This window comes from Drosophila sechellia, chromosome 3R (assembly GCF_004382195.2).
Source record: "Drosophila sechellia strain sech25 chromosome 3R, ASM438219v1, whole genome shotgun sequence".
NCBI classification, from domain to species: domain Eukaryota; kingdom Metazoa; phylum Arthropoda; class Insecta; order Diptera; family Drosophilidae; genus Drosophila; species Drosophila sechellia.
In genome coordinates this window covers 25,881,117-25,908,280 of record NC_045952.1, presented here as the reverse complement: position 1 = coordinate 25,908,280, position 27,164 = coordinate 25,881,117, and the positions used below count along the sequence as shown (strand labels likewise).

At 45.3% G+C, this 27,164-nt stretch overlaps 1 protein-coding gene across 4 annotated transcripts in view; it reads left to right on the top strand.

The window, feature by feature from the left end:
- LOC6617180 (nephrin) overlaps window positions 1-27,164 on the top strand; it is a 62,618-nt gene that overhangs the window by 20,043 nt on the left and 15,411 nt on the right. For all 4 annotated transcript variants that reach the window (XM_032721458.1, XM_032721459.1, XM_032721457.1 and 1 more), the window contains exons 3-11: window positions 17,261-17,393; window positions 18,430-18,644; window positions 18,717-18,827; window positions 19,315-19,527; window positions 19,741-19,910; window positions 21,218-21,353; window positions 22,610-22,746; window positions 24,863-25,001; window positions 26,664-26,812. In XM_032721458.1, the coding sequence (XP_032577349.1) occupies window positions 17,261-17,393; window positions 18,430-18,644; window positions 18,717-18,827; window positions 19,315-19,527; window positions 19,741-19,910; window positions 21,218-21,353; window positions 22,610-22,746; window positions 24,863-25,001; window positions 26,664-26,812 (1,403 nt within the window). The remainder of the gene's footprint in view (window positions 1-17,260; window positions 17,394-18,429; window positions 18,645-18,716; window positions 18,828-19,314; window positions 19,528-19,740; window positions 19,911-21,217; window positions 21,354-22,609; window positions 22,747-24,862; window positions 25,002-26,663; window positions 26,813-27,164) is intronic.

The following is a 27,164-nucleotide window of genomic DNA, read 5'->3' as shown; positions in this document are numbered from 1 at the left end:
ACTTGATTTGATCATTGGAATGTAAGTCCTTAGATGGGGAAAAGAAAAAAAGGAGCCAAACTATGCCAAGAGGTCATCGCATTTTCGCTCACGTCTGCACAAAACGTTCATCTTGCTGAAGCATTTTGTGCAAACTTGCAAATCATGCGACGACTGCCAAAAATCCTTATCAATGTGCGTTAGATAAGACGTGCTGAACTTTTTCCACCAGCATTTTCGCCTTGGCTTTTGGCACATTTTTCAAAACGAAGACAAAACTTGCAAGCCATGGCTACGAGAGGCGTCAGCACTTTTGACCAAACAACTTTATAATTTGCGAGGTCGAGGATGTGTTGGGTCTGCCTTGCTGCCTTTCGGACTTTCCGCTCGAGGATTCCATATCGCCGGGTATCGGTGCGAGTAGTGATGGAAAACCGGTGGTGCCTTGTGCTTTTTACGAGCGTCTCAACTGGTCCCAACTTGTTGTTGCGAGTAGTTGGTCGGTCGGTCGATGGTAACCTTGGGGCAAATCCCATTTCCCCAATATCTGATGCCGCCCCTTTCTGCCCGCCGGCCAGTCGACAAAAACAAATCATAATTCGGCATCGACATCAGCATATTTTCCTTTCGGGCTCGTCGTCTGCGTGCCGCCTTCCTTTGTTGCCTTACAGGATCTTGTTTCGGAGAACTGGATGGGTTGGGCTGGTTGGGTTGGGACGTGGCCAAAGGCGCCTGAAATTTATGACAGGATTTGCCGAAATCGAGACACATTTTCCAGCATTTTCTATTACGCTGCCGTTTGTCGTCGTCGAGCGTCGGGCCCACCGATGCATGGGATTTTGTAGTAAATTGAATTTCTATACTCGGATTTAGACATTTTCCGACTTGGGCGTCATGGACGTTTGGCTTCTGTCTGAGCATCCCGGGCATTAAATTTAATTACGTTTGCCGCTTTATTAGCGCCAATCCTCGTCTGACTCCGGTTTCAACTTGGCATTTGCATGGCTACGCCAGCAAAGCCTCTTTTTTCCCATAGCTTCGGCCCTCAAGTGCCTCGACTCCCATTGACTTGACTTGCTATTGATCTGGCTAAAGGAATTTCGGCGTGTATCTCAAACTGTGGCCAAAACACACACACACACACACATTGGATGCGTGGTGACGCCTTAAGTGGAATCCAAATGTGCTGCGTATCGTTGGCACATAAACAAGTCCCAGCACATCGCGTGCTTTGGGGGAACCAGTTCCAGAGCCAACCAGCCAGGAGATATGGCTTCCGTTTGTCGCATGAATATTTTCATCATAATCGTCGCTATTTTTATGTTCCTGCTGACGCTACAGCAACAACTGCACGGGGAAAAAATAGATTCCGATTTCGAAAGACTCTAATTGGTCTTGATAAGTCACAAACTCACAATCTAGTCAAAGAAAAATATTGAGAAGACTTATGTGTTTCTTTCATTATTTTAAAATTATGATCATTATGACATGATGGTAAAATATGATTTAAAAGGTTGATACTCATATTTTTTCTTTAATTTTGCATTAATTTTTTAGGTGTACAAGTATTGAAGCGCTGTGGCATTAGGGGGATTTATTGTGTGTGTGTGTCCTCTATGCAAATCTCTTGCTGTGCTCCTGCTGCTTTTTCCCTGGCCTTGGCTTTGCTTTGATGGGCAATCAACACGCTCGCAAAAAGTGTTCATATGCATGCACTGGGAGAAAAAAACACCCCAAGGGCAGTGGGCGTGGTGGTTTAGATCACAGGCGGCGTCACTAAGCGCACATTCGATTGCAATAAAAACATGAAAACATCCACAAGGGCACTCCACATATATTTACCCAGGCATTTCTCATTCTTCACTCGCCTCATCAGCGCATCGTTTGTGTTGTAAATTGATTTTTGTTAATTTTTATGGACTTCAAAGGAAAAAACAGCAGCAGCAGCAGAAGATGCAGTTGCAGATGAAGGGTGCAGCACATGTGCAACAAACAAGCGGCAAGCATCCCATCCATCCATCCAGCGAAGAAGCGTGGAAAAATTTCACAAATATATATTTCCATAAATATTTTATTTATAAACACGCGCGCGTTCGCAGTGTCAAAACAGCGTCATAAGCGCTGCCAGGCGGTCAGAATGGATGCCCCACCATGTGGAGTGCACCAATGGCTGGGGAATGGATTGGAGGGGGCAGGGAGGTGGCGCATATGGATGTGGATGCAGAGGTGGCTGCTTGTCGGTGGCGCACGGGCGGCAGATGCGCCACAAGTCAAGTGCAACATCGGCGCTGGCAAATGAAAATTTCGTTGCATTTTGTATCTCTGAAGTTGCGACGCGTCGCAGCAAGATGCAAAGTTCAATTTCACATGTGGAAAATAACAGTGGCACCAAATACGAAATGAGAACACAAACCGGTAGGAGGGAGCTCGAAAATACAAAAGAGGAAGCACATGTCACACTGCACACAGTACGTGTGTGCGGTGGAAATGGCTGGGGTGTGGGCTGAAAATGCTGGAAAAACTGGGAGGAAACTGCCAAGGGGAGCAACTGACTTGACAGACGGCACCGACACGAGAGTGGAAAATAAATTGATGCAGCGGGAAATGCAGAGAGTGCCGGAAAGGAAAGGAAAAGCGCACCACGATAGATGGAATGCCAGGGAGAAAGAATGTCCAGCCAGGTAAAACACTATAGCAGTACAACTAAAGATAGAAACAGACTTGCACATAACTTTGAAATGCTATAGACAACTAGCAGTAAATTTAAAAAAAAAGCATCGATTATGCAGCTTAACTGAATGTGTAGTTTTTACTCAGCACAATTTAACTTGGTAAAAAGCGAGGAAATGTATAAGTTCAATAAAATGCTCTTTAGACACAGTCTCCTTTGTCAACTAGTTAAATATGGGGTTTCATTAAAAAGCTGAAAGGTTGGCACTCATTCAATGGCCGAGTCACAAAAGTGCAGCCCCAGCCGATCGATATGTTGACCTAATATCGAGCAGAACTTGGTCTTAGAACTACTATTGAGTGGTAAACATGAGGCACCATTGTTTGGCCCACAAAAGGCGAGTGGTCCGAGGATGGGAACATGTGTAGTTTCTGTAGTTTCTGTGGATGCGAAGACAATGACAATTCCCCGGGCGGAATTTGTACTCCCACTCCCGTGCCATTCCATATGTTTTTCACACACATTTCACATTTTCTTCTTCTTCGGTCTTAATTTTCTTTTGCACTCGACCATCTCGCCATCAGATCTGCACCCATACCCGGCCGCAGAGTGTTTCTCATAAATATTATTGCATTTTCGCATCTCCTGCTGTTGTTTATGAACTGCATTTTCCCCGCAACTCGGCCATGTGCCACTCACAACTACCAGCAACAGCTACCATCACCACCCCCTTGGAAAAGCTTTTTAGACCGAGTTGATTCAACACGACTCGAACAACTTGAACTGGCCGCAACAAAAGCGCTGGCAATAGCCACTTCCTGTTTAGCGCGAAATTTCAATTATGAGCAAACACGACCACGCCCCCACCCCCACTCCCCTGCGCACTCAAACGCCCCCTGTCGGGCAGAAGAATAGATAAAGTAATATGCACAAGTTTCCGTTTTCATTATTAAACAGAAGAAATCACTTTTGGCCCATTTTCATGGGCGTCGGGGCGTGCACTCCTGCAGATGTTTCATTTCTGGTCGGGAAAACGAATCGCTGAAATCGCTCTCCCCCAAATATATAGTTTGGTGTAGTATATATGCCATCCTGAACGTCCAGCTGAGTATGTGGTTGTATTCAGAGTTATATATGTATAAGTTACTGCGCCCGCTGACTACTCAAACGTGACTGGCCAAAGTTTTTCAATAAACTTTAACAAGAAAACATTAAAAAGCCACAACGCTGGCGCATTTCCATTTCCAGTGGCTCGGCGAGAGCAGCCAAGAAGTCAAAGCTTCAACTACATAAAAGCGGAAAATAGTTGTGTGAAAAGGCAGTTACCCCATCCTCCACCCGGCACATAGATCCTTTTTTGTGCGTTTCCCACCGACTTTGCCAAGGGAGACGGGACGCGGCGAGTTCGCATATAAATTTCAAATAAAAAGCAAATCTACGGAACTTCTTCTTGGCCAGCTTCGGTGTCAGCTGGTGCCGCTCTAGCTGCTCAGCTTTCTGCTCCAGATACACGGAAAATAAAAAATGGTGGGATTAGTTGAAAATAGTTATTGCTATGCTCTATTATTAGTTAATCAATAATGCGATTGATCCTATTTATTAAATTAGTTTATATCATTTTGGAGTTCTCAGTTTGACCCACTTGTAGTTAGCTATGTAGTTAGCTTGCTGTATTTTCTCGCAGTGCACTGATTCCTCATCATCGTGTTTGGGTCTTGCGATGATGCCACCCGCGAGGCTGCTGATGGCTGGCAGTGCCGCATTACGCGGCAGCGGAATGAAATAAATATCATTTTATGACTTTTTAACTTGTTTCTCTCGCTCGCGCTTCCCTTTTTAGATGCCTTTAACAAGCGCAATAAATGCAACACTAAGGATGAATGGTTGGGGTTTTTCCAGCGGGGGGATACAATCGCTGGAGGGACTCTATAAAGTCGGATTGTCGGAGGAGGGAACATAAGATCTGGCACTTGCAGCTGCTGTTGGCCGGCTTTTATGGGCCGCAACTTCCCTTTTGTTGCTGGTATTTTTAGCTGCTCAACGCATTTGCATTTTGCACTTGATTGAGTGCCCGCCGAACTCCTCATTTCCCCCTTGGCATCCCCCATGTCGTGCCCCACCATCGATTTTCCGGACTGTGAGTAATGCTTCCGTTAATCAGCGCCACCACCACCATCACACCATCGACCCTGTGTTTGTTAGTCAGCCGAAAGTCAAAAGGTGCAAATCAGTTAACGTTTGCCATCGACAACAGCGTTTGGTCCTTTGCACTTTGTCCTTTCTGCTTTCAGCTCTCCGCTTTCCGCTCCACTTCAGTTCACTTCGAAATTAACCCTTCGGGGGCATGGGTTTCGTTTCGTTAGTCATAAAAAATTCAATTTTATGAGCGCCTTTATTTGTCCACTCCACAGTTTGTCTGCCCAATTCACAGCGGGTGGTTGGGGGTTGCAAGCTGGGTAGCTGTAGCTACCGTAGTTACTTTTAAATGTGCCACTTGGAAACAACTGGAAATATGCCATAAAAATAATAATAACAATTAAATAATTCAGTTTTTTTCGACATTTCACTTCATGTGGCAGTTACCGAAATGCATTTCTGTTACCTTAAACGTGTATCCATAACATTTAAGAGAACTGAACGTTGATTTAATTATAGTTTGGCCAATCAATCAAAGTCCTACTTTTTGAAAGTAACAATACACAGTTAATTCTAACTTTAGCTGATGAAAAGAGTGCGATTACACAAGCACCTGCCGTTGTAATCAAGTCTAGTCACTTGTCTGGGTAATTCCACCTAATCCCCAAACGATTAATATTGTATTGTGTCTGGTGAATCACGCAATCGCCGGGACATCACCCTTCGGCCTGTCCGCACAATGCATCCATCCCAAGTCCGAGTAAACGCTCCAGTGCACACCTCCAGCCGAAGGTCCTGGGAGTGGAAATGGAAGTGGAGGTGGTGTGAGAATTTGTAATTTTTATCGCCGCACGGCACGCGTTTCTCGTGGGGATGGGGATGTGATGAACGTAGATGGGCGTACTGGATGGGCTGGCCTTTGTTCGATGGGATCCAAAGTCAGGAGGCGAGCCCTATGTTTATGTTTGGACAACACGCCTTTATGATTTCTGTTTGATTGCCGCCGCCGCCGCCGAGCAGCAATGGGATGACGATGACCTGGCCACCAGTAAACGCCATTAGTCACACATTGCGGAATGGGGCTCGTTGTGGCGCTCAAGTGGAAAATTGAATTTATCACTTGAACATGCCAAGCAAACGTTTGTTCCTCCTGCACTGCTTGGTGATTTTTACCCGACCGACTTTCAGTGGAAATTCCATTTCGATTGTGAAATCGTGAAAAGGGCAAATCTATGTGAGACACGTAATCAACTCGTTTGTGAATACTTAACAACAACGTGCGCCCGCTGCGGCCACTCCCCTTCATTTGTCTTTCGGTTTTGCAACATTTTCCACTTGGCGGACTTTCGGATGGCCAGCTTTTCAACCCTTTGACTTGGACATTTTTCCGCCCAGCGGTTAATTGAAAATTAGTCAAATGGGCGGCGACATTGACGGAAGGGGAGTGGCCGGCTAGCTGCAATTTGGGTAATTTGCATTTTTATTAAATTTTAATTTACCGACAGCTTTGCCCTTCGGCAAGTCGTGTGGCGCGGTGATTAGTCGCTGGATTTGCATAAAACGCTGCCATAAATTGTTGCAAATTGAAAATAGCAGAGCAAATGGGAATACAGGAATACAGCTGTAGAAAAACAACAGAAACTGCCATAAATTGCATTGGTCGGAGTAAATAAATTAGAACGAATTACATTTGCTGCATTTTAAGCTTGGCATTTTCATTCCCAGCTTGGCCAGTTGCGGTCGGTCGCTGGAGGTTTTATTTATGGCCAGCGACCCATAAATCTGAACAGTTTGTCAGCTGTGCGTTTAATTAAAACAAAAATTATCTAAATTATTGTCAGACGGCTGAGGCAACTCATTTTATTCCACACCGAAATGCATAAATATGCAGATGCGTGCGTAAATTCTCGGGCTTTAGTCTCCCATCAAGGGCAAGGCGATTCGGCACATGAAATAAACTCCATCGAAATCGCACTTGTAAATCTAAACACCAACACACACGGCCAGCAAAAAACAAGCACACACAGATACACATTCAATCTTGTTGTGGCCCATAAGTATGCAATGCTGTGCATAAAATACAAGTACGCAACTTGTTTCCTCTGCTTTCCCTCGTTGACTGCGGTGGTGGGGGAAAATGGGGGGAAAGCGGGTCGTGCTGGTCGTAAATTTACATATTTTGCATATAAATAAAACGGATTTTGTCGCCGGCGAAGCCAGCGCTGAAATGTCACAGCATAAAATGGCGAAAGAAGCGCCAAATAAATACAAAATAAAATAGCTACAAAATGGCCAAAAAGGAGCGAGCAATAGCAATAGTTGGGCGAGCAGCCAAAGGCCAGGGAGTCGCGTCTGCCGCAGAGGTGTGCCCCCTGCACCCTGAACCCTGCTCCATGCCCGCGTCCACTTTCTGCCCCCTGATCTTGCCACACTGTTGCCAAGTAAGCAAATTGAGTGCGCCACGTCTGAGTTATGGCAGTCTGCCGAAGCAGATATAAAATAGCACCAGCATTGATAGCAAAGGCTTCCAAACTGGCTCCTTGGGCGTGGCCATAAACCAGGGAGCTCACATGGAGAAAATATCACTGGAAAAATGGTCATCTATTCACAGAGAAAAATGCAGCCTCAAATAGAAACTCTTTCAATATATCCTTCGATTTAGATGAACTACTTACCAATTGCTAATTCAAGGCTCTTTAAATATAATCCAAATAACTCCATTTGTGATTTCCAACTTGAACATCATTCGCGCCATATAAACACTCTCTAAAAGTAGCTGAATGACTAACATCTTTAATTAGAAAATCTACGCATATGGCTTCTCTTTGTACTTTTCTTCAGAAGATTCGGAAGGCGAAAATAGAAAAGTGTTGCACATTGCTGTCTTACGTAGAATAAACTAGCAAGTTAAATGCGAAAATGCTTTGGAATAAGATTTATGGTGGACTTGATATTTAAAATTTATTACATTCTCGATCAAACTGATAGGGCGTAATTTACTTTTGAAGTGGAAAATTTAATGGACAAATCGGAATGCTAATGTGCTGATAATTTAAGTAGGTATTTTTTCTTCGTCTGCACCATATATTTGATATATGGACGATAGGGGTTTTATGTCCTTTGAGCAGCATTTGGGGTCTATGGCCACTTGAGCTTGGAATTGAACTCGTTGCCGATTTGGTTTATGGCCCTAGAAATTGAAAGGCGCAAGTGTCAAATGCACGCAGCAAACGAAGCGAGGGGTGTGGGGAGGGGAAATGTAGCAGGGGTTGCAAGTGGAGCCGGAGAAAGTGGAGCTCTCTAATGTGTGTTTGTTTTGCTTTCACAAAACGCTGCCGGGAATCGGGAATCGGGTGTATGGGGGGATAGAGAGGATCGAGGGGATCCTGGTTTGAGTGGCACTAAATCATCTAATGCCCCTGCTCATTAGCAATCAATGCACAGCAGTAGCAGCAAAGCAAACAAAACAACAATATTCGGTGGAGGGGCAAACGCAAAAGGCTGCCAACACTTCACACTTCATTGGAGCTCCGCCTTTGAGTCACAGGCAAAATGGCGCTAAAACACACGCACACTCATATGGAGGGGGGTGGTATTTGGGGTTGGGTGTTGATGGGTGGAGGAGGCGAACGATTAACAAGCAAATTAGCATGAAATTATTTCAAAACAGGCGCACACAGTAAATAAATCAATTAGCTCAACAACAAAAAAGAGCAATCAGCAGCAGCAAGTGCCGAGCTTCGGCGTCGAAGGAGGTCGCGACAGCTGCCTCATTGGTAAACAAAAGCAAACAATTAAAAGCTTTTCCAGCATATGCACAACACATTGCTGCACTTGGGAAAACAAGCCCCCTAATGAGGAAAACTCAAGATATTTGCCAAACTTTTATGCTTAAAATGGCTATGAAATTTAATCTGAGGTATTGCAATTGGTTTAGTATTTACGCATATATGCAACCTGAAATTAAGCTCACAAAGCTGTGTAAATCTATTTATTTATTTTGAAACATTTATTTATAATTTCTTTGTATTTTGCTGGAATATCTCTTAAGAAGCAAGCTCTTTTTTATGCCAGTGTGGGTGGGAGTGTAGGCCAAAAATTGGGCCAAAGTGCAAGTCAACGCGGCGGCGAGTTCCCATGACTTGGCATCTGCATCTGCACTTGTCATGTGGGGGGCGTTCGAAAGTTGCGCTTGATGGCAAACGCAGATGCAGCTGCAGATACAGAAGCAGCTACAGATACAGATACTAAGATATCTGCATATACTTCAGATACGCGCCGGCAGGCAGGCAGCTGCACTTGCCCCGTCACATTATTTTAATTATTTGTTTACGCAAGGCCAACAAACTTGCTGGCGGCACTTGTCTTGTCTTGTTTCTGCATCATCGTTAAAAGTTACGAGCTGCTGTTTTTGAGCTCTGAATTCTGAGAACTGAGCGCTGGCTGCTGGAAGCTGGGAACTGGCCGAAAACAAAGCCAAGGCGCCTAATTAGCCTTCGCGCTTCAGCGTCATGCGAATTCGTCAAATTAAGCAGCAGACGCTGCGCTCCAGCTCCAATGAGTCAGCTGTTCGGCATGGCAGTGTCAGAATTAACGTTCCCCAAAATGTGCAGGCAATTATCGAGGACGGCGCTGGCAGCCAAAAATAAAGCAGAAGCCATGTAAATGCGAGGACCAACTGGCTTTCTGGCCAGGCGGAGCGGAGGAGATGCAGGATGCGCGGCGCCAACATCATCTGCTGGAGAAACAGCGAAATGAAAAGCCCCAAACCGACATGGGGAAGTGGGGAGATGGGGAAGTGGGGAAATGGGGCAAGGAGGGCGAGGACAGCTCTAGTGAAGCGACACTGATTAAAAAATTGTTTGACAAGAAATCAGCGCGACATTTGTCCAACTGGCGAGTGGAAAATGGAGCCAGGAGACTGCAGACTGTCGCCTGTTGACTGCCATTGCCAGTGGGATAAAAAACACTGAAGTGTCGCTGTTAATTCGGCGCAAATTTAATTGTCGGCTATAATTAAATTGATTTTCACTCCGGTAGCAAACTGCTGACTGGAGGCATTGCTCCAATGACTGCCGTGCGTTGGCCCGAAGTGGCGCCCAATCAGCCTCCATTGCGCCGGCTTGCTTTTCATTTTGGAAAAACCTGGAAAAGCCAGCGCCTGCTCATTTTCTCTTTTTCTCTTCACAAAATTTGATTTATTTAAATCGGAATTACTGGGCTCTCTACGGCAAACATTTACGCATTTTTCTGCTTCTGTCCAAATCCAAATATGTCCCTGGGCCCCGGGTTTCCCCAGAAGTATATACAAATATATATATATTTTTTTTTTGGTGCGTGGGCAACGAAATTAAATTGCATTAAAAACACATAAAAATATTTTGGGCCAGCTCGTGTCAGGGGGAAATTTTCGAAGCGGCAAAGAAGCCATTGAAGTGTGTAGTATAGTGTAAATGTGTGTATGGGCCTAAGTTCTAAATCGGTGGTACCTAGCACAGAGGCATGGGCTAGGGGGTTTCTGAGAAATTACCAATTGGGTCTTCGATCTATAAATAGTATATTTACTTAGTAAAATATTAAGACCACGATTTTATTTTGTGGTGCCTAAAGTAGTAGTCGAGGGAATCCCCTTTTACCTGGTTTGGTACTACGACCCTGACCTCACCATAGTGCCCAGATGCCAGAGGGCCGAGTTCTGTTGTGCGTTGTGCTGTTTCGAAAAACTGGCACAAATTCAAAAATGATTTTTACGCAATTTTACGACAACTTGAAAATGAACGCACTATAAATAAATAGCCCCTAGGTTTGGTCCGAACTATTTGTATTCGGTATCTGTGTGTTACTCTCGTTGTGGTGCTGCTCCTGCTGCCGCTGCCTCTGACATGAGTCACAAAAGGCAGGCGGTCGCTGTCGCATGTTTACCTACGAAATTCGCCATGTGCATTTTAATTGAAAATAATAAACACGCGTGTAAATAATGTGCCATGCCCCTGTCAGACCCACAACGCAACCAGCACCCGGCATATTTGGCCCAGTTTTGAGGTGGCTGCTACTGCTGCTGCTTTTGTTGCTGCTCCTGTTTGCAGCCAAGCGAGCTGTGTCCTGTCGTGTCCTGTAGCTGCGCCTCGGCTCCTCTCCTCTTCCAAAACCTCCTCTCCAGCTGGAACTACAGCAACGGCTCGTGTTGCGCAGCATGTGTTGCATGTTGCAGCAGCAGCAGCAGCAGTAGGAGGAGGAGGAGCAGCCGCATCAGGAGCAGCAATGCCCCCGCTGTTGTTGCTGTGTCGACGAAAAATATCCTGCAGCAAGTCGTTGCCATATTTTACTTTTTAAATGCCGTGCGGCTGCTTTGTGTGCCATTGCTGGCATTTTAATTTATTTGCTCATTTTCACTGTTTTCCAGTCTCAGTTTCAGTTTCGTTTTCCCTGCTCACTCTCAGCCCTTTCGACTGGTTGTTCTTGCGGTCCCTGGACACTTTTTTTTTGCCATCACAAGCCAACACATTTCACAGCTCCAGTGAGCGATGGAAATTATGCTGACTAGTCCAGGGGAAGACATCCGGTATTCAATCCTGCTGCTGTTGACAGCGGAAAGTGTATTTGACTTTCGTCCTGGCACGTGGCTTGTTATTTTTGCATTTGGTCCAAAATTAAAAGCGCATAAATTTGTATAATTCATGGACATGTGTACCAGCTGCTGCGGCTGCTGCAATTCGTGTGGTGTGTTGGTGGGGCGTGGCCCACATTCTTCACACCCAGCGGCTTTTGTTTGGGTGGTCGTTGGTGGTGTAATTGGAATCAAGTAATTTACGCGCCATTAGAGCGACCTGTCGAACCTACTGGAGGTCAGTTTCACCATCCAATTAACGTGGAATGAAATGGCCATTCACCATTCACAGCGCTTGCTATTGCGATTCCGTGTAATTGCGGTGCTCTGAAATTTTAATATGCCGCAAGTGGCATTCAATCAATTGCAATTAAAAAACTGTTTAAGCAAATAAATAATTAAACACAAACGGCCGGGCTGAGGGCCATAAATCAAGGAAATCAGCTTACAGCAACATTAACCAAAGCCGCAACTAATTTTCCCATTAATAATGCACATCCATGCATTTCGGCCCAATGGACTTTAATAGGATTTTAGTTTGGGCAAAGCGAGTGCTGAACTGCGACCACATTCGCGCTCTGAATTTAATGTGTTGTTTAAATGCTCCTCCAGACTCTCGGAGTTAAGTCCCCGAAGCCCCCAGAAAGCCCGAGCAACAGTTGCGAGGCGAAAAAAGGCACAACCAGGAGTCAGGACAACAGAGGAAATAGCCAGGAAAAAGAAAACAGAAAAAGTGGAGAAAAAACAGCCACGTAATGGCCGACAACAAGGACAACAAAGCGCTGACTGGAATATTTTTCGTATTTTATTATTAAATCACGTAGCCAGTGCAATACGACGTCCAAAATGACAGCGAACGCATTTTAATTGAAAGCAAAGGCAACGCAACCAACGCCAAGAAGGTCCTCCTCGTTCTCGGTCTCTGAAAAATCGGAGGAAAAACGCTAAAGCCAACTTGAACCGATGATGTGGCACAAGCAGACAAATGGGGAAAGTGGGTGGTTAGTGGGTGGATGGTGGGGGTGGCTTTTGGAAAAGCGGCGAGTGAGTCGCGCTTCTGCAAGAGACTTTGGCCGAGAAGTTTTCTAATTGAAAATGGCGTCGCAAAATTTAATTTGAAAACTTTCACTGCCAGGCCGGCAGAGTGGCCGCCTTCGCTGGCTGGCTGACCCACAACGACATCGACAACGACTTGCCGGATTTGTGAAAAATCCCCAGCTGAACTGTGAGAAAACTCTCGGACATTCTGGGGGAGTGGCTACTAATATCCACCTGAAATAAAGCACTTTCTAACACAAGAATGGCATTTTCGAATTTGACAAAATATTAAGCTATTTGTAATCCGACTTGAAACTGGCCTTACTAAACTGCTTCATAATATTCTTAAACATACTTATTTAAAATGAAAAAGAAGATATTGCATTCGCTATTTTTCGTACAAGTGTATTATAGGCTCATGCACCTTTAAACACCTTTTAAAAATATCAACTTTATAGCGTTTTTTCTATCAGTGCACACACTTGTTATTAATAAGCCTGCAAGAGAATGTTGGGGAACATTTCATTTCAGCGGACCGGCAAGAAATATTTCGCCTAATTGAATCGCCTGGCGCGAACATTTGTTGCTCGACTTCTGTGGCGCCACGAATTCGCGACACTCACCCAAACACTTTGCCTTTAAATAATTCTTGCACATTTATTTTTTTACGCCTGTCCCCAGTGTAGGGAACTTCTTAATTTGTACATTACCAGTGTTTTGGCCAAACAAAGAGCACGGACAACAAGAGTCATGTACTCAGGTTAAGCACTTTTTGGGGTTTATTTGCCCTCAAAGATGGCGGCAACCGGAAGTGCACACATACAAGCACGCACACAGAGACACACAGGAAAAGAAAAATACGCAGGGGCAAAGTCAAAGGCTGAAGCAGGGAAAACAAAACATTCTGGCATTTCTAATTATAAGTAAATATTCATACTCACATTTCTAGCAAAGTGAGAGTCAGCGTGTGTGAGTGTGTGCGTGTGAGTGTGTGTGTGTGAGTGAGTGAGTGTGCGAGTAAAGCACTTTAAAAGTTATTTACACACAAACACGCTGAATGGAGGCAACCATGTTAGGCAGCCCGTAATGCATGCTAAAAAGTGTGAGAAAGTACATTAGGGTCACTGACGACTTTGACTACACTACAAAGGGGCGTGGCAGGCGGGCGTGACCCGACAGCTGCTGGGTCAAAAAATGGGAGGAGCAGCAGGGGCGGACGAACCTCCGTCCGCAATGGCAACCACTTTCGCTCGCAACTTGCTACATTTTGTGGCAAGCAACTGTCTGTGTGTGCGCTTCTGTGTCTGTGTGTGTATGTTTGCCATAATGTACAATTTAAATGTAAACAATTTGGCCCAACGCGGCAAAGGCAGTCGTGGCATAAAAAGCAGTAAGTAAGGTCGGCCGTGGCTGAGGAAATGAGAAAGCAGAGTCCGGCCGGAGTCTGAATGAAATATTTAAGAGGCAGTAGGAGCATCGAAGCGATCCCCTCTATATGGAGTGGAAAGGCATATGGCAAACTGGCGCAGTGTAGCATCTGCTGCCGCCGCTCTGAATAGTGAAACTCAAATATTTATCTTGGCAATTGCATGTAATTTGGTTTAGTTCCGACTTGCCACCGTTCTAAATAAACTTTTCATTAGCAGCCCCATGCAAGCAGCCGCTCAGATACGCACACAAAAAAGGGCTAAGGATCGAGAGAGCGCAGGACACATGCATACATATACATTTATGCTGAGCTCGCCCTGATTTCAGTTAATTAACTAACTTATATTTTGCGTAATTGACTTTTATGTGCGTTTGGCAAACGTTTCAATCAAACCCCAACCACGCGTAGCTGCTCACCACCATCAACCATCCTACTTCCACCGTTTACCATTTACCATTCACCAAGAAGACAAAGCCACAACCGCAGAACAAAACCACACTGCGCATACAGTGCGTATGTGTAATGTGTTATCTATGTGCTATGTGCTACGTGTTATGTGTTATGTGTTATGTGTTATGTGTTATGTGTTATGTGTTATGTGTTATGTGTTATGTGTTATGTGTTATGTGACAACCTCAATGGCCCGATCCGAATTCCGTTCGCTTACGCTTTAAATATCAATTGAATAAAACCATTTGGCTGCAACAAAAAAGTGTTTAAATATTGAAAGATTGCCAAATACCATTTTTTTTCTCATTGTATTTGGCTACTCTTTACAATGACACGCCACACTTAATGGGCAGCCTGTGAGTCTAAGTTTATTTAGCCAAACGCTTTGTTGATTTTCTATTATTGTTCTTGCAACACTTTCCGTTTGTCGTGGGTTTATTTTGCCCAAAGTTCATTAAACTATTGGCTTGCAGCCAACGTTCGCTTAAAAGAAAATCAATTAAATATACCCGCTGGCTGTATTACGTGGATATCTTAAACCCAGAGAGTGAATCTCGCTTTGAAGAGCCGCACAGGCCTCCTCCAACCACTGCATAATTAATGCAACGTTGTCTTGGGGCTCTGGCCTTGTGGCAGGCAGAAGCCGAGGCACCGGCTTCCCAGCCAAATGGGGCACGAAAAGCTGCTGGCTGCTCTTGGTTTATGCATGCAAAGTAACACGTTGCGTATGCGCAATTTTTCCCTAGTAAACTTAAAGCTTTACGCGCCAGTGGGAAATGGTTAAATCGTAAAATAAAATAAAATACACTTTCTGTGTGTGCGGGTCTGGTTGAAATCCGCAGAGAGATCATCCGAAATGCATTTTCATTTTTCCCCCACCCCTTTGTCTTAATTGGAATTATAAAACAGCCATAAACACTCAACGAATTCGATGGAAATTAATTGATTCATGCCGTTGAGAGCCTGTCAAATGCACCGATGCACAAATGATGCGCTACCCAGAAACTCCCTCATGCAGTCAAAATTCCAATTGAGTGCTACAAGCTCTAGTCGCGCCCCCATTTATTCATCTTCATGGGTTAAGTAAATTACAAGTGGCTAAAAATAGGCGGAAATAATGTGATGTGTCAAAACAAAACATCAAAAACGAGGGAGGACCGCAGGTAGAGCCAGCTTGCCTTGGATCTTGGAACTTTTTGAAGGCACATCAAAGACGACGGCACATCGTCGTCGTCAGACTGCCAATAGAAGAATTAAGTGCGGTCATAAATCATTGGGAACGGAGCGCTAACAACTGGGCAAATGCCAGAGGTAATTAAAAATAGATCTCAATCCCGGTGGAGCACATCAAAAAGTGCTCCCAGCGCCTTGCATAATTGGTCAGATGGAGGAGTTGGAGTTGAATTGCTTCTCATAGCCTGCCAGCCATGATTTAGATTTAGCCACTGCCATTTGGCCCCACAACACTTCCGCATATCCGTATATCCGAGGCCATTCATATGGATTTACGGGTTAGGTGTCGTCTCCTCTCGTTTTGCCCACATATTTGCACAGTACGCCGCAAGCCAAAGCGTTGACAAATTGCAGCAGAGAATCCGGCAGAAGCAGCATTTTGCCAGCCATTTTGTTTGCCATTTTACTCAAGTTGTCAGCGAGTGCGCGCCGGAAAGTATGCAACTTATAACAAATGGCCAACTCGTTGGCTTTGCGGCCAAAAGAACACAGCTTACCACCAAGCTGCGCTCTGGGACTTCAATAATGTGCAAATATTTTTGCTCTGCTGCATACATTTTTTCCAGCTTTTTTCGCTCGCTCTCTAATCCCATTTACTTGCGCTGAAAATCATCAAAGAGCAGCTAAAAACGCCAGCAAACAAAAAAGAGTGTTTTCAAGTTTATTCCACTAAATAAAAGCGAGGCCAGAGTATGGTGTCGCTTAAAATTAAGCCATAAAGGCTGAGCCGATCTAGTTCGGAATTTAAACTGCATAAAAACCAAGCTGAGAGCAGAGCTCTGCTGCTCGGGCCAAGTTAAGCATACAGTTTTGCTTTAAGGAACCAGATAACGAGGCCTCCAAACGAAGCGACAGCCGCATTATTGTACAGGTGGAGCAAAAATAAAAGAAGCCGCTCAGGCGGAAACAATGTGGAAATTTTACAGGTTGCCCTGTCAAATAAAATAACACAAAACATGGGCCCAGCGCACAAATTCACAAGAAATCATTTTTTTTCTGTTGAATCAAAAGCAAGGAAGCAAAATCCGGGGCAGGACGAAGTCGACAAGGACCAAAAAAGAAACATCAAGCTCGACAACGGCAAACGACGCTGGTGACGACAACCGGCGAACGGAAGCGTAGCAAGGACAATGCGACAACGGCGGTACAAGGCGGTGGGCGGTAGTGGGTGTCGGAGGGCGTGGCCTGCCAGCAGGTGTGGGCGGGGTGGGACGTTGACCGTTTTCGGGTGAGTGGTGGTGACGGGGGCGGCTCTGCCGCGAGTGGCAAGCGGAAGCATTGTGTTAAAATAACAAACAATCAGCCGAATCATGCAGGAAGTGCAAATAATAAATAAATATATATCGCAGTGCGAGGCATTTCTCCAGGATCAACTTCGATTGCCGACGACAGCTAATAAAATAAAAGAAAAAGCGAAAAAAATGCGTGGGAAATCAATATGCTCTTAAAAACACAGTAGAAATGAAATACGGAAAACTGCTAGCCTTTTAAAAATTTTTATAAAAGGGTTTCAGTAAATATTATGAAAATTACAACAATTTTCATTTGCAGATCTTAAATGATATATATACTCGTATGATATATAAATTTAGGCTTGCCAAATAACATGTACTGACCAATATTATGATTTATTTTATTTAAGCTTTTCTTGTATCTTACTTAGTTTTTAGAAGTTTCTTCAAGTGCAGCGCTATAATAAACCTTCTTTATCTTTCAGTACCCGCTCGATTGGTTTGGGCCGCTTTGGGCAAAACGGTGGAGCTGCCCTGCGATTTGACGCCGCCCACGTCGCAGGATTCGGTGAAGCTGCTGCTGTGGTTCAAGGACACCACGGGCATTCCTCTGTACAGGTTAGCGAAAACTACTGCTTTATATGTGCATACATCCCGGGGGTCACTGGTGCGCAATCATCCCCTCCAAAAGCCTACGAGACAGCCATCCATCCATCCGTCCGTTCGTCCATCCATCCATCAGTCCATCAGGAGCGTGAAATAATCGTCAGCATCCTTTTGCTACACCTTACGTGTTATTTTTTTCTCGCCGAGCGCTTTTGGCTTATTTCCGGCAGCTGCCACATGTGCGTACAACGCACAGCAGTGTATGTGTATGTGTGAGGTTGTTTTGGGGCAAGGATGCGCCCGTCATAATCCACTTTGTTATAATAAATGTAAAGCACATCCGATTACGCCTGTCGTTGCTAAAGTGTAGCAAATTTTCACGCACACACGCATATGGAGCCGTAGCCATCATGATATTTTCCAGCTTTTTTTCCATAAATTTGCGCTGATAAATTTTCAATATAAATTGTGGCAGCCAGCGTGTGCCCTGCATGCCAAGTGGCAAATGCCTTCCGACTTTGCGTGCCGCAGCCGGCAGCCGGGAAACACTCGCAAAACTCTCGGGAGCACTCATTAAAAGGGGTTTATGGATGGCAAAAGGGGGCCGGATCTGTGTCAGCCCAAGTCGTGCACGTGAAGTGGCCGGTACTCGATAATCATGAGCGGCAAAATGCAGCACGAGCAATGGAGCTGGCCACCCCAGAGTACTGAAATAAACTGAGTAATTTACTAAAACAGCAACAAATTACTGCAATTTGCGCAAAGCTGCCAAAGTCGCGGGGCAGGCGAAGGAGCCGGAATACATTTGCTCGTCCTGGAACACTCCACACTAAACTCCTGGCTCATGGTGTGCAAATTGAGCGTCATTTTTTATGGACCCAAATTATGCGAGGGGCGCTGGGTGGTGGGTGGTGGCAGTGAGCCACGTTTGCCAACTTATGCTCTCTTCGCATATGCTTATTTATGAGATCTAATAATCGCTACATGCTGCCACGCCCCCTCACTTACACTTGTACTTTCATCACCCCCCCTAATTTTCCTCTTGCAGTCTGGACTCGCGGGGCGGAAACGTGAAGTTGGCGCCACATGCGGCCATAGCTAGCGATCTGGGGCAACGTCTGTTCTTCAGCATCGGCGATAATCCCAAGGATTCGCGCCTGCAGATCAACGATGTGAAGCCGGAGGACGGCGGCGTCTATCGGTGTCGCGTCGACTTCTTCAACTCACCAACGCGCAACTTCAGGCACAACCTGACCCTAGTTGGTAAGTAGCAATGCTGCGCATTATGGACCGGACTGACCGCTAAAGTGGCATATTATCTTGCATCCATTTCAGTGCCTCCCGAGGAGCCGCGCATCTTCGATGCCCAGGGCAAGGAGATATCCCAGATGGCAGGACCCTTTCGAGAGGGCTATGAGCTCTTCCTCTGCTGTCAAGTGAGGGGCGGTAAGTTATCAGTTTCAAGTTGCAGGCTGTGCTTGTCAGGCAGCTTTTCATTAGCTGCATGGCGGAAAATATTGTTTTTAAATATATAAATTAATTATTTACAAGAAATCGCGGTAGTATAGAAAAAAATAAATACAAAAAGTAGCTTTATTACGATGATTAAAAAAAACATAAATGGTATTTAATAGTGTAAGCTAAATGCAGCTTATATTTCCAGTCACAAAAAAATATTTTTTTTTTTTGTTAATCCTCTTTAATTTCAACCCCCACTTTTTTTTACTGTGCACTCGAACGCACTTTATGCGGTGGTTTGACCCACTTAACTGTCATGCGTTTCACTGTGTTTGTCAGCGCCACAGCAACCGCAGTCAGACGCATTGTTTACCATCGCACTCAGGAGTGTCAATTGCAACCGGTTGCAAGGATACTCCACACATCCTGCAGCAACTCACCGGGCGTTCTGCCCTCTCACTCTCGCTCCTTGCAGGACGACCCCCGCCCAAAGTCACCTGGTGGCGCGACGACACCGAGCTAATCGGCACCAGCCACACATCCGTGGAGGAGGGCGCCACCGTGATGGTTAATCAGCTGCTGATTGGAACCACCACGCGGGACTTCTACGGAATTCGCATCGAGTGCCGGGCGCAGGGAACTCGACTGGTGGATCCGGTCCGTAAGGATGTCACCGTACAGGTTTACTGTGAGTCATCAACCCCACAATACGTCCAATAAACATTTGCCTTTCATTAAAACTCCGCCAGCTTCTCGACAATAAATAAAGTTTTGCATTTCACTTCATGCTGTGAAAACATTCATTGATTAGCTGACTTGTTGACCAAAAGGTCCTTTTATTGAACTGCATTATATATTTTATATATGTATGTATTTTATACAATTGTGCACTTTTCCGCAGTGAAACCGGTGCGCGTGAAGATTGCAACTCCCAACGAACTGCTGACCGCTGGCCAACCGATGCCCATTCGCTGCGAGTCCTGGGGCTCATATCCTGCGGCCAAGATCACCTGGCTGCTCGACGGCGAGCCCATCCGCAATGCCGAGGTCACCGTTCACAGCGACAAGGAGGTGAGTAAATGTCCCGGCCAAATTGCCCGAAAATGTCTGACTATTTTATGGAGCTCGGAGTGGCTAGCTGGGTGCGGAGAAAGTTTTCGTTCTTGTTGTCGTTCCCAGGACAACGCAACTTTGTGCCCGGAAAATTTGCTTCGAGCGTTTGACATTTGAAAGCTGTCCGCAGTGCAGCAGGCACTTCTACAACGTTCACATCCGATATAACACTGTGCGGCGTTTAATAGCTCCGGATTCTCGGGGCAGCAACAAAGGCAACCGAGGCGACCACTGGGTGACCCTAAATGCGAGCCGGGCAAACTTTTGCCGCCAGCCGCAGAGGGATAGACTAAGGGACGAAGGGACAAGTTGACTCTCCGCCAGCCGCCGCTTCTTTGATGAACTGCAATGGCGAAAAGTTTTGGCCAAACTGCACAAATTTGCACTCCATGCGGCCAAAGGCCAATGATTCGGCTAATGTGCGAATTTTTATTGGAATTCATCGTCTTTTGCGCTCGCATCTGCTGCGAAATGGTAGCAATTTTTTTCCCACTAAAGTTAGCATTTATCAGATCCTTTCGCCTACCCACTGAAGGTATTGGAGATGTCTCAGTTTTCGGCATCCATTAGTTGCCTTTTCCGTGGTGCCACTGGCTTTTTCGCTTTCTAATTATGCCATGTAAATGGATAGTTGCTGCCAAACGTCGCCAGGCATTAGTCAACTCGTGCATAACCGACTCGACTTCCAACTGAGGAACAGATTTCCACACACGAAGAGTCCTGCGCTTGTTAGTTTGCCTGGCCCGGCATCGATTGTTGCCAAAACGTGGCTCGACTTTGGGTCTTGGAGCTGGTCGATGTCGTAACTTAATACCCAGTTTGCCACGAGATCCTCTGCTCCGCTTCCACATCGCCTCTCCTACGGCTGACTGGGTAAACTGCTGCACAAGGACATCGGCTTAGCTCGAAATTCGAGTCATTATTTTCAAAGACCATGCTGCAAAATGCAACTCGAGTGGCCACAGCGCTCACGAGGAGCTAACGAAGGACGCCTATCACACAGGGACATATGGCAGCTCTAAAGGAGTTTAAGTTTCAACTAAAAATCCGAAACATTTCACAGAAACATGATATATGGACTTAAGTACTATTGTATAGAGAACTAGGCAAGATACCATTATAATATAAAGAATGTAAAATCGCAGTCACCAAAAGGCTCTGACAAAAGCAGCTTAAGTATTGAGAAATAATATTAAAGATTACATTTTTACCAACATATACCTTAGCTAATACGTCATCCTTTCTCTACCATTTACTTTCCGCAGGACGGGAATATCACAACGAGTATCCTGACATTGAAGGTAACATCGGAGAACGATAATGCCGAGCTGACGTGTCGCGCCACGAATCCCTGGTTCTCCGGTGGCGCCATCGAGGACAAGCGCATCATCCGCGTGGCATGTGAGTACATACTCCAGTATATTCCTCCTCCTTTGCGACAGGTGAACTGGTAGACTGCTATGAGCAGCAGTGTGGCTAGTGGAATAAGAGCTGCTGGGTATTTGGGTCTGGGCTTGGGTCTGGGTGTGGGCTCTGAATCCGGGCCGTGGCCTTCGGAGGCTTTTGTGTATTCTTAGCACAACTGCCCAGGTCCTGGCCTATTTCAGTGTACATGTGTGAGTTTCCGTGTGGGCTTGACCGAGGAAAGTCCAATTAGACGCATATTACGGCCAGAGCCAGCGTAATTTTATTAATGCCAAAGGATCCAGAGGAGCCAACGGATCCGGAACGGAGCCAACCAAGTTGGCTGGAGGCCACATCAACCTGTTGGCCACCTCTTGCTAAGCCGCTTATAAAATGCAGTCAAGTTGACTTCAATGTCGTGTTCTTTGACTTGCCTTGATTAAATTTGCACCGTTATGTTTCTATTTTTTTTTTTTGCTGGCCTCTATAATATTTGCAACATCCGCTTCCGACTTCCGCTTTACATTACTGCCCCCCACAGCTTTCGTTGAAGTTTTCTTGTAGGGCAGGGTGCACTGGGAAAAACAGGATAAGGATTACGATAAAATTTTAATAGGGATTATGTTTTTTTTTTATCCAAGGTTATATATAAGAAACCATTAAATAAGGGATAGAGTTTTTACTTACCTTAAACTTTTTGTTCTAATAGTGGATAGTCCTTTTTTTAAGCGTGTATGTAATGAAGGAAATCTGAATTACCTGCACTCAAATCAGACCAGCAGTCGACTCGATTTGCCAGCTCTTCATTTTGTGTTTCGTTTTAATAATTCAGCATAAACGTCGGTTATTTTTTCCGACCGTTCAGCCCACGTCATTGACATTTGCGAGCTGTAGCATAACCACTATAGTTCGTCCCGCTCCGCGCTCAACTTTTGGGGATGGCGGACAAAAGACTGGCTGGGGCCAAGTGGCGCCAAGAGTCTCCGGCGCGTATTAGATTTTTACAACCGTAACTAATAGTCCCATTTGGCGTGTGGTCAAGAGGACGAGGCCTGCCATGCCTCAGTCCGCAGGATGTAGAGCAGCTGGAGCTAAGTACATTACGCAATGCTGCTGGCCAGGAGTCGGAGTTCACCTCCTGGGCCATTGCCGTTTATTATTTTGACTTTTATTCAGCAATTCGCTGCGCTCATTAAGCCGGATGCCGCACTTACTTACTTACTAACTCTCCTTCCTCTGCTTCTTCCCAACAGATCCGCCCACGGTTTCGGTGCACTTGGCCAACGAGGATCCCAGCCGGCTGGTGACGCGGGCCGAGGGCCAGAATGTCACTTTCAAATGCCGGGCAGATGCCAGGCCGCCGGTAACCAGCTACTCCTGGTTCAAGAATGTAAGTAAGACCAACTGATTTGTCCCACTACCCACTCCACTCCCAGCTCTCCCACTCATCATCATCGTTCATTTTCACAAGCTGACGTGTATCAGACACTTTTCGAAATTTTTATTTTCAATTGTTGGTGCGAGGCCCCCAAGGCGACCACATTCTTGTGGCTTTCTTTATAAGCAGACACTTTTGCGGTTTAATTTAATTTGGCAGGATGCTGTAAGAGTGAAAATGCTTCGCATTCCTGCTGGGCACAAGGATAATGGTGGTCAGGAAGAAATGCTCGGCTCATTTTTCAAACGTCTTATAATTGGCTCATGATGTCCATTGAAGTCCATTCGTGTTGCAAATTATTTAACTATTTATCATGCGACAAATAAACCGAAAACGATTGAGATTGCCCCAGACACAGTTGGATATTTTTGTGCTATTTTTGTGCCAATTTTGTGCTGGCCAACCATTGTTGACCGCCTGACTGTGACTTTGTCTTGGGTTTTTATTATTAAACCGCATGATTCTGACATCCTTTGACAGTTTTGTCCACATGGTCACATCATCATTTTTCATAACAAGCAAAAACCATAAACCCGAGCTCATATTTTTCCGACCTCTCATTCTCCGCTTTTGGGCGAGCAGTTAACAAATTGCCAAAATCATTTGTCCGACGAGGGGTGGCGTTTTGAAAAGCTTCTCTTTATTTAGGGCACTTTGATTTTTGATTTTCGGTTCGCCCACTTCTGGCAGTGGCATTAATAGGCTACGGCTAAAATGAGCCAAGGAATTATGAAAAACGACTGGCCAAATGTGCGCAAAAAAGTTGTAAAGAGCCAACGTTCGACGTCAGTTTGGCGTATATAGATTGTTATTATCAGACTGTTTTTCGCCAGCTTTCCTTGGCTTGGAAAACTTTTTTACACTGGGTCAACTTAAAACTTTTCAGAGAACTCATGCCCTCAAATGAATGAAATCCCAGCGAGGAATCGAATTAAAGCCACTTTCGAGCGAATACACAAATGAATGTGTGTTCCCAACTTTTCCGCTCGGCATTGTTAAATGCATTATGGCACAAGGGCCAATGCAATTACCGCCCTCCATCAGTGCAGTCATGGCTTTTTAATGAATTTTACAAATAATCAAATGATGCAGCATGGCCAATTTGCGTGGCGTATCTATAACGCGTGTTTCCACAGCGCAGAAATGCGATGGTGCAAATTAGCTGTCAATGATATGGAGCACACATACATACATAGGTGGGCAGGACGGCGGAAGGAGCTTAAGCTATTTAAATTGCATTATTATTATTATTGTTATGAATTAATTAAATGCATGTGCAAATGTCAGCAGGGATTTCGCTACTAAATGCATAATCGAATTATTCCGTAGTCAAGCTGTGCTAATGGAGCATTTGCATCCGCATGGAGTCACTTGTCCAGCGAAGCCAGCGACTGCGAAAAGCAGTTCAATGAGCAGTTCGAGTCAAATGCCGAGTATCAAATGCTGAATGCTAATGCTGAGTCCGAGATGCCGAAAAATGCATTAATTTGATTTAATAAAATCCATTTATTATTTGGCCCACTAAAAGACCGCATTAGGCGCCGGAAACCGCAGCGATTCACCCACATACCAAATGGGAAATGGCAAATAGCCGGGCCGGGAAGCATTGGCTCCATTGTGGTTGCCATTTAGTGCTGCCAGTGATGGCCATAGGAATGGGAATGGGGCTGGTGATGGTGGTGACTGTGGGTGCTGTGGTCACTCGACAATGCAGCCGGCAACACCGCAATTTGTGCCATCTAAGACCAGCGGGACAATACTTTTAGGCGCATGTGTGTGCATTCGAAAGCAAATAGGGGAAGCCCCCGTAAATTATACATCAAATGAAAAATATGTTCTCTAAATTAAAGAAACTAATAATCAATTAAAACTTAACACGGACTTTAATAATCTAGAATTAAGTGGATTTATTTTCAACCACGCTCATACTTCATTTTGATTTCATCGCTTAGCTTAAAGTTTAGAGTTGCTTTAGCAGCTTGTCCCCCTAAAAATGGATTCCATAACCACATGAGGACCACAACAGCCCGTTCAGTACCGAAATGATAACCCCTTCTTCACATTTCAGGGCATGCGAATGTCGGGCGAGAGCACGGAAATAATGCACTTGACGCAATTGGAGAGGGAAAGTGCGGGGGCGTACGCCTGCGGGGCCACAAATACGGAGGGCGAGACCCGGAGTTCGAGCCTCACTTTAAAAGTGCAGTGTAAGTACGACTTGCGAAATAAAATATACACAAACTATATGGTTGGTTGGAGGGGGAGGGGTTGGCAGCACGACGTGATGAAATAACATGGCGGGCCGGAAACGGAAGCTGCAGAATAAAATCAAAATCAACAAGCAATGGCTGCCGGGGAATGGGAGTTTGCAACTTTTTGGGGCAACGGCGGATGGGGAAATTGCTTAGAAATGATGCATGACCGTCACTAACTTCATCTGTAACTGTCGGCGTTTGTTGCCCGCTTGTTTACAATTGTAAAATTTCTGAAATTCCCGCTGCCGCTGGCCTAAACAACCGCCATTGATTTATACACACGCACAGACAAAACTTTCGCCTATAAATCCAGCACTCGCAATTTTCCAGCACTCGCCCAAAAAACTTTTCATAAACCTTACGGTTTGCAACGATCCGATTTTTTTCGCAGCCTCGGGTCGAATTTCCCCTGCCTTTTGGCCATTTTTTGAGGTGATTAATGTGGATTTCATATACTACTGCTCGCACAAACGATTTGGTTGCATAAATCAGAGGCAAAGCTGCACAATCGACGAAGGAACACGAGTGGTTCTTAAGTACACTATTTGGCCGGGCTCGTGTACCCACATATGGCATTTGCCATCCGCATACAATCTCGAGAATGGGATCCTAGAGAGCGATGTTGCGTGGCCCATTGTTGGCCGCATTTATTGTGTTGTCAGCTTACAAGTAAGGGGAAAAGAAACGCCTTTTCATGTTGCCAACGTTGGAAAGCCGGAAAACTGCCACGTCTTTTTGGCTGCCACTTTGAAGATGTGAAATGCATTTCTGCTAGGTCCCCTACTCGAGGACCTACGACAGTTTAAGTAGTTTATATTTGAAATTATGAAAGTTTTGCGGAGAGAGTCATCTTTGCATTGAGTTTAGGCTTTAGGTAACTTTACCCATATTTGGGCACACACACAGGCGCAGGCACCTTCATTCCACAGCAACAAGTTCGCAGACAGATGGCTTAAGAATGCTGAATGCTGAAATGCAGCCGCCTTGTGATAAAAGCCAAGAACGTAGTAATGAAGCTTCGAATGTTTATCCGCCTCGGCGTGACTTACATTTTAAAGGCGGCTTTCAGCACACAATCTGTGATACTGGAATACTGGGATACCCGGGTATTCAAACAGACAGACACATTTCCCTGCGGGCCAAAGGCAGTGCTTCCGCATATCTGCTCCCATTTCACAGCCAAGTGAAAGTAAACGCCGAGCGACTCGCTTTTCTTTCGATACCTGGCACACAGATTTCCTCGCTAAGCTACACATAAAATAAATATAAAAAATAGAGGAGGACTGGATAAGCAAAAAGAAGAACCTGGAGAACACGAACCCCCTCGTTCGTGAAACGGAAACATGTTAATTACTATGCTCAAGGCTATGTAGCTGGCTCGACTTCCCTTTGGACTCACCAGCCTCTCGTTCTTGCCTCATATTTTTGTGTGTATTTTGAGGGGTTGAGGGGGCTGCTGGGGTGAATGGGTGGATGGGGGCCACATCCCCCCGAGAGTGGGCGCTCCGAAGGGGGTGGTCTGAACGAATTTAAAATGGAAACTTTTTGCTGCCTAACAACTCGATTCGGTGTATATTTATGAAGCTCCCGATTCGCTCGTCTCGTCCTTTTCAGTCTCCCCGCGCTGTAAATCGGGCACCGAACAAACCTCCATTGGAGCCGTCAGCCTTCACTCGATCCTGGTCAAATGCGAGGTGGATGCCGATCCGCCGGACTCCGTGCGCTTCAGTTGGACCTACAACAATACCCGGAACGTGTCGCCGGTAAGTCAGCTTACAAATACTATTTTCTCGTAGGGCACAGTCGAAAAAATCTATGTTTAAACTTAAAATATTACCTATAAATGTATAAATATAAGCTATCAGCTAACCCTTTTCAAACAGTCATGTTATCAATTGGTGTAACAATTGAAATTTAATTGATTTCGTAAAATACAATGATTGTTGTTCGGAATCAAGTTCAAAGCAGCTATTTCTCCGTGCATCGGACTGGGGCAAAGGTACATGCCTCGTCCGGAATCCAAACCGAACTTATTGTGTCTGTAATTATGCCGGGAAACGTGCTGCAGCCGGAGCCTTTGGTCCGACTGTCGCAATTACTCGGAATTCCAGCCAG